The sequence below is a fragment of the Sceloporus undulatus genome, chromosome 4, assembly GCF_019175285.1.
Source record: "Sceloporus undulatus isolate JIND9_A2432 ecotype Alabama chromosome 4, SceUnd_v1.1, whole genome shotgun sequence".
Classification (NCBI taxonomy): domain Eukaryota; kingdom Metazoa; phylum Chordata; class Lepidosauria; order Squamata; family Phrynosomatidae; genus Sceloporus; species Sceloporus undulatus.
In genome coordinates this window covers 74,780,573-74,788,402 of record NC_056525.1, presented here as the reverse complement: position 1 = coordinate 74,788,402, position 7,830 = coordinate 74,780,573, and the positions used below count along the sequence as shown (strand labels likewise).

At 43.2% G+C, this 7,830-nt stretch overlaps 2 protein-coding genes across 2 annotated transcripts in view; one reads left to right on the top strand and one right to left on the bottom strand.

The window, feature by feature from the left end:
- Nucleotides 1-7,830, top strand: part of EIF2B3 (eukaryotic translation initiation factor 2B subunit gamma) — a 601,892-nt gene that overhangs the window by 297,032 nt on the left and 297,030 nt on the right. The window lies entirely within an intron of this gene.
- Nucleotides 1-7,830, bottom strand: part of ZSWIM5 (zinc finger SWIM-type containing 5) — a 167,927-nt gene that overhangs the window by 3,176 nt on the left and 156,921 nt on the right. Inside the window, exons 10-12 of the mRNA XM_042462826.1 lie at nt 7,197-7,332; nt 4,594-4,748; nt 926-1,089 (exon numbers count right to left, since the gene is read on the bottom strand). Of these exons, the coding sequence (XP_042318760.1) occupies nt 926-1,089; nt 4,594-4,748; nt 7,197-7,332 (455 nt within the window). The remainder of the gene's footprint in view (nt 1-925; nt 1,090-4,593; nt 4,749-7,196; nt 7,333-7,830) is intronic.

Sequence of the window (7,830 nt, the reverse complement as noted above, 5' to 3'; positions counted from 1 at the left end):
CAGGGTGCCTTTCTGCTGTTAAAGATAAGCAAATGCAGCCTAACGAACATCCTTGATGAGAGACCATCTGAGAATGGCAAATAAGCTGCCTTCTTTGAAGAGGGCAGTAAAAGTTTAACTTAGGCGCTATACAGACCGGCATATAGTGCGCCCTTATCACATGCTAGGGGTTGGCGGAGGGTGCACTGCCCATACGTGCTTCACTCCTAGCACGTGACAAGGGCGTCAAAATGAAGGCACCCTGTATACATGGGCGCCACCATTTTGACGCGACGGACACTCAGCATCCACATGCCCCAGCCTTGTTATGACAACACAAGTGTGCCATTGGCGCACTGCGGCATCACAATCGCACCGCAAGAAGAACCCGCTTTTTGCAGGTTCTTTTTGCTGTGCGAGGAAGTCGCACGGTTTGTCCGCTGTGGCTCCCTCGCACAGAAAAACAAGGTGCCAGCAGACCACCCTTTTTGGGCGGTCTGTATCCCGCCTTAATGAGCAAGGCTATGTGCAGTAACTCACAGGGAGGGAAAATGTTAGCCAAAACCTGACCTACATTCAGTGGTTTCATAAAAAATAGACACTATCCTTGACTCCTTTAAAAAACAAACAAACAAACAAACCTTCACCTTGAAGCTGGGCCTGAAACCTAGCACAAATACAGTGGGCCCTTATTATTTGCTGGAATCTGGTTCTAGAACTCCTCATGGATAGCAAAACCTGTGGATGTTCAAGTCCCATTGAATTCAATGGCATAGTGAAATGGTGTCTTTTAGATAAAATAGCAAAATCAAGGTTTGCTTTTTTGGAATATTTTCAAGCCGTGGATGGTTAAATCTGTGGATAAAGAATCCATGGATATGAAGAGCCGACTGTATCTACAGCAAACTCCTAGAGTTTCCAAGTAACCACAGAAGAGCTTCCTTACCTGTAGCCCCAGCTCTAGTGCTACATTCAGCAGGGTTGTATCAGAGCTGTTGTCAGCAGGTGTGGCAATCTTAAAAGCATCCTGGGCCAGCTTGAAGATCAGGGAGGAGGAGTGAATGTTCTTCTGAATAGCTTCCAGGACAGTCCGTAAACGCAACATGTCACCTACATGGAAACAGGAAGTGTGTTTATCTACTGTGCTGCTAAGTTGCCAGTTCTCCAGCCATTCACCTTCCTGAACTTGGTAGCAGCATGCTCCTATGCAGTAGCATCCTCATTCTATAACCTTGATAGAGAGAAACTAAATGAGGTGTGCATGCAGATATAGAAAACACAAAAAGGGATATCCTGAATTGCCAAGTAAAACTTTTTCTTCTGATCTTTTAATGCTTGTCTGAATCCTCTTCCCTCATTCTGCTCTTCCAAACTGAACAAATATTCCATCCAGGGTGTTCCACTGCATGTCTTTTTCTGGCTGTGAAACAAACAGACAAGACTGGCTCTACTGTCCCCATAGCCACTGAACAAAAGTAAACTACAGTACTGTAGGGTAATTCTGCCTTGCTTTGCCCTGATAAATATGACCCTTACAGGCAGGAAACATCAGATCCAAAACCAAAGTCACCTTTTCCCATAATTTACAGAATTCTTCAGCTGAGACGATGTGGAGAGTTGTGGTTATTAAAATGGTGTTAAAAATAAAAGGGGATGTTTGATTTTAAACACTGTGGTTACAAAAAATTATTTTAAAAATAAAAGGATACTTTCCAAACTCTGCTGAGTACATTTAGTACTGTTTGGTTAACAAGAAATTGCAAATTGCAAAGTGGCAGCTCCTGGCAGGGGAGAGGTGGGCTCTTCCATGCTGGCTTTAGGCTTCCCAGAAGCACCTCCCTGGTGTTAGAAACACAACACTGTAGTTGATGGAGCTCTTGATCTGATCCAGGAGGGCACACCTTAGCTTTTAAAATGCTTCTGGCACACTTTAAATAAACAAAATTAAGTGTGATAGGAAAGTTTAATTAAATGAATGAAAGCAGTAAAATATAATGAATTGGAATAAAGTGATTAAAGGAATGGTTCTCAACCTTTGGTACTGTACTCTAGATATTTGAGACTTCTGGAGTCCCAGACAGTACAAAGACCATAATATGATCAGTGGTGTTTTCTTTGTTACTGGTAGCTCTAAAGAAAGGTAATCCTGAGAATGGAAAACTGAAATAGTGGGTGTGGGTTTAATGTAGGAATCTGCACAAACCTGGATACATGGAGAGCAGTATGATCTCAAAAGGAAGGAGATCATAGTGTTTTTGTGGGTTTGGGGGGCTATGTGGCGACATTCTGGAAGAATTTATTCTTGATGTTTCACCCGCATCTGTGACTGGCATCTTCAGACAATCTTAGAGATTATCTGAAAAGGACATTTTTGCTAAGAAAAGCTGGAGTTTCAAAACAAAACATTAGCGATACAATCTACTCTGACTAGAAGTACCTAATAGTATTTCCTGTCTTCTTTCACAATGAAGCCAATTACCATCAATGGATGGCTACCCAAGGAATGCAAACAAATGATCATGTCCAGCAATTGTACTGGAGGTCTGAACATTTGATTCTGATATGTATCAGAGCTTTCCTGAAAGACTCACAACAGGTTGCCATAATGACACCAAAGCCCCAACAATGTCCAAGTAAACAAAATGTAACTATGCTTAATATTTATTTCCTAGCCCAACAACAAAACAAAACATAATACAATTTCTAAAAATCCCCTACAGACTAACAGTATGTTCTAGTACTGTAGACTTAATTGTGAATCTATATCAGTTCTTGCCAGCCTGAAAACTGAAAACTTAGCAACTAAACTTTTTAAAAGGAAGTATGATTTGGTGAATATGCCAGCACCTTCTTCATCCTCAAGTTGCTTACTTCCAGCAATGTTACTTTATGCTAAATCAAAACGAAGGTCACTGAAATAGAGGATCTTGATTTTAAAAAGCTACAGTCTTGACTTTATTTTCCTGGCCTTTTGGTTTTCTCTAGTAGTCAGGATCCATCAGGCCCAACCAATGAACCCACATGGATACGAACTATCCCTACCACCTAAGCAGCTCACAGACAGGTGACTGCCAAGTGACTCATGCAAAAGAACAGGACAGTTGAGACTGCTGGCTTCTATACTAGTCTAGAGGAAAAACTCTGACAAAGGAGAGTATTGGCAGATTTATAGGTCCCAATGACTATACCACTGGTGACTAGTTGTCTGAGCATGGGGAGGGAGGCTTAGCTTACAATGGTGAAATAAGACAAACTTCTCCTGCTCAGCCCATATGATGCCATTGGATTGTGCCATGATTATGTACCAGCAAAATCCAGTATCTACTTGTCATGCCTACCGGTATTTCTTTTCAGAATTCTAGCCTTGTGTTATCCTGCATAATAGAATTCAGAGCACAGCCAAGAAATAGTACCCAGTCCAGAGGAAGAGCAAAGGAACCCCAACCAATTAGCCAAGAAGTATAAATGGGAATCACATCTGACACAGGAAGCTAGGAGCTTTCAATCTTTTACAAAGTGAGCTAATGCAAAAGAAACCATTTCTGGCTGTTTCCAACTGCAATGAAAACAAACATTTTGCTTGCCACTAATGATATACCCTTAGACCACAGCAAGCAGAAGTATATGATGGAAAGAGAAGGAAATAGACTCTCCCAACCTGTGCCAGCACCTCACTGCAGAGGCCAGCAACTGGACAGGAGCAAATTCCCTCACTGGAGTATGCCAAAATACATTGTTTTCCCTTTGTTTCTCCTTCAAAATGGTGACCTGAAAAAGCCACTGTGGCACTTTCTATTGCCTTTTGGAAGAAGAAATGGAGGGAAAGCAAGGAGTGTGAGGGGGGTGGGGGGTCCTGAGTGGGTTTGAAAGATTGTTTTTGTTTTATTTTTTGCATGCAAAATCAAAATTTAAAAATTGGGGGAGGGGGGCTACAAGGAATGCAGAGATTAGGCGCAGCATGTGGTCCAGAGGCCACACTTTCCCTTGCCCTGGTTTAAGATGTGCCTGGAAGTAGGTGTGCATGCATGCATGTTCTAGAGAAGCAAAAAAGCAAGCCCATCCTCCTTTTCATTTCCTGGTAACCAAAGTCCATTGTTTATCCTCCTTCTTCCTTCACCCCCTTCCTGACCTTTGCTCCCCATGCTCCTCTTTCTCACTGATTCTCCCAGATCCTTGAGAGTTTCATTGCTATTATAATAATCTTGGTAATTGCCAACATCTCAAGAAGAAAGATTAGCCGCTGTGGCTGTACAGTGCCAGCAGAAAAGGTGCTATCATGGGGTGGGCAAAGTATAACCCCTGGGACATACATAGGCTCCTCCTGGAAGTCTATTCTCCACAAGTGGTAATTCAGCTTTTTAAATAGGTGCACAGTCCCTCTACACTTTAGCAAGAAATGGATTTTTAACTCCTTGTAGGTTTTTTTGTTTTTCACTCTGGGGCAAATGTGGCAGTCCATGTGGCCTCTGAAGAGTACCAGGGCAGTAAACTGGCCCCCAAACCCATGCCAGTTGCCCACCTTGCGCTACCAGCATCTAGAGTAGTCTTATTTGTCCTACTGCTGCACATTTTTTTTCAGGTCAACAGTAATTGTACAAGGACTCTGTCACTCACCTTTGGCTGCTGTCAGCATAGTGGAAGCAAGTTCGCACTGCTGCGATTCCAAGTGCCCCAGAGTAAACCAGCGAGGATACCTGCTAGGCACCACTGAAACAATATGGTGAGGGTGCGTGACATCCCCTGAGGAGGTTGTCTCAAGAACTGGCAGCCTAGAAAGAATCAGAGCAGCACTGTCAGGTCTATAAATGGGCACCTGCCAGTGGTAAGTCAAAATCTCTTTCAGCTTGTTTGCTTATGGCATACTAGTGTTAAAAACTATGTGGAAACCCCTTCAAGAGCTTCTACAACATATGGATGCAAGACCAGGATTAAGAAAACTTGAAAGGCTGCTAGAGAACTGAGGAGTGATTTATAAACTTGTAAAGAAAAAATATACGTTAAAAAACATCCCCATCTTGCTCTTTTATGTCAGAGCCAACTATGATTTGCTCAGATGTCATCTGGTTTTGCTTAGCGGTAGGCAGGCGGAGGTGGGTGTCTCTCGCTGTAGGGCATCTGCTGCACTTTGGAGCTACCTGCTCACATGCTTGCATTTAAAAGTCTTGGTAATCTAAGAAACAGGCCAGGCCCACAACTCTCTTTTGTACCCAGTCCTGCTTCTTACGACAGACTGCTACTACTACACCTGATGATTTCCTGCATTTATTATTATGCCCTTGCCTAGAATATGATGGCAGATGAACCATCCTAGAGGCAGATTACAATAGAAACATCAAAAGAATCCTGTGGCACCTTCAAGTGCAGTAGGCAAAGTGCACCTCCATATTCCATGCCCCCCATATCAAATTAAATTTATTTTATTTTATTAAAAAGTGAAAAGGCCCCTTGCATTTTCTAGGACTAGGAATGGGGAGGGCAGCGATGACAGAAGTAGATCCTAAGGAGCAGAGATATACAACTAAGCACTAAAGTTAGAATTGTACAAGCCATGTATGGATGTCACAGTTGGCCAGAGAAGAAAGTGAGTAAGAAGAAAATCAGTACATTTGAGATGTGGTGCCAGAGGAGAGTGCTGAGGATACCATGGCAGACAAAAAGGCAAACAAGTCAGTCCTTGAACAGATCAAGCCTGAACTCTCCCTGGAAGCTAAGTTGACCAAGTTGAAGCTGTCATACTTTGGCCACATCATGAGAAGGCATGACTCATTAGAAAAGGCAATAATGCCAGGAAAGGTAGAGGACAGAAGACAGGAAGGCTGCACACTAGATGGATGGACTCAATCAGAGAGGTCATGGGCATGAATTTGCATGGCATGAACAGAGCAGTGGAAGACAGGGGGTCTTTAAGAAGTCTCATCCACAGGGTCACCATGAGTCAAGATCAACTCAAGGGCCATTAACAACAAAAACAAACAAAATTCTCTTGTGCTAGTATTCCTAGACTGAAAACTGGAGACAGCTCTGGACTCTTGAGTGGCTGTGCAAAAGAGGGAATTTCACAAGCTCTCTATGGCCATTCTGTGTTCTTATGTCCAGGACCTCATATTTTCTTTTGGACCAAAATGCCCACTAGGGTCTATGGAAAGCAATTTTGCCATATGCTGCCTTCCCAATGGGCTGTTTTGGACCCCAAAGAAGCCTTTTTCTCAACAGGAAGTGACCTGGTAAGCTGTATTTTATGTCACATCATATTTTAAAAATGGCCCAGAGAGAGCAAAAACGATAGCAAAATCACCTGCAGCACCTAATGGGGGTTTGGAAACACATTCTTTCCTTTTTGGGTGGGAGACAAGGAGAATACAGCCCTACAATGTCCCCAGATTCCTAGCCCACCCTGTACTTGAGGGTCGAAGGGATTTTTTAAAATAAAAGGTTGAGAGCATGTGCAGCCCTTCAGTATCTTGGGTGAGGGTGAGGGGAAGGCACATACAGCCACGAGAAAGACTAATAAATTTTATTTCTCTTCAACTTTCAAGCACTGCAATCCACTACGATTTCTTGGTTTTTAATGTGTCACAAGACTCTGCTGTTGCATCTGCAACAAATCTAGATGCCTGCCCACCTGGAAAAATTTACTCTACCTTACTCCTTCCCCTTCCCAGCTTGCCTGTCCCATCTAACTTTCTCTATATCTGCCAGAAAAGCAACAAGCAAGCAATATATTAGAATACCTTTATGCATTAAGCCCTCAAAGTAGTATGCACGTCCCCTTCAGAGAACATTCACCAGGAGTATAATTTACAGCCCTATAGTTTTCTATTCTGTTTCAGCAGCATTGGAGACAGTCAGTGTCTCAGATCTACAGTGGAAACACAAGAATGACTGGGGTGATTAGAATTTGGCAATGCTGTTCTGATTAAGATTCCACTGCTTTCAGTCAGTAGGGAATTAAAGCTATTGATGAAACAGGCCAACTGCACCTGCTAATCAGTAACTTTGTTTCCATGTTCCCTTTTAAAAAGTAAAATGTATGCAAATTTTTTCTCTTTGCTAATCTGCTGGAAAAATCCTGCAGTGATGAGAATGCTGGGAAAGTGGGGGGAGTGGGGAAGGACAGGGAATTGAAACCTGTAGCTACCTTTAGGAAAATCGTCCAAAGTTCTCACTTTGAATTACAAGCCTTTATCACCGAAGGAAGTGGGGAAAGGGGTACTAACCTCATGGAGCGCAGGGCCAATTTGTAGGCCAGGTCAGCATCATGGGGCAGCAAAGCAGAAAACAGGAACTTGGCAAAGGTATGCATGGGCACACTTTCACGGTGGATCACTTCACCAAGGCCACTGAAGGGACCGCCTAGGCAGGAGCAGAATCACGTCAGTCCTACAACCAGACCTTCAGGATTTCCATCAGAGAAAGAATTCTGATGGCAGCTATTGACTTCCCGCGGGTGGAGAACCACTCCAGGTTTTAAAGATATATCCATGGTGCTGAAGGTATTTTAAGGACTGGATTCAACCCCTTGGACCACTCCTTAAAAGCTGGAGTATATCCACTGCCTATTGACATGGAAGCCACCAACTGCCACAGCTCTGTCATGTAGTGACTTAATTTCCCTTAAAGTTCAGATGCCTCCCTTCTAGGCCATGTCTGCATGGGCCAAATAACATGTCCTCCCCGCATTCCCACAGTGATCAGTCAGGATGACACAGAACCCAATCCCCAGTTCTGATGCGAACTGTCTGCACTACGTATGGCCAATCCAACGCCGAACCTGCTCTATACCATCTTTAAAATGTATTTTTTGAAAAATCACCAATTGCTCCACATCTACAGTGCTTCATAAGTAAAGTT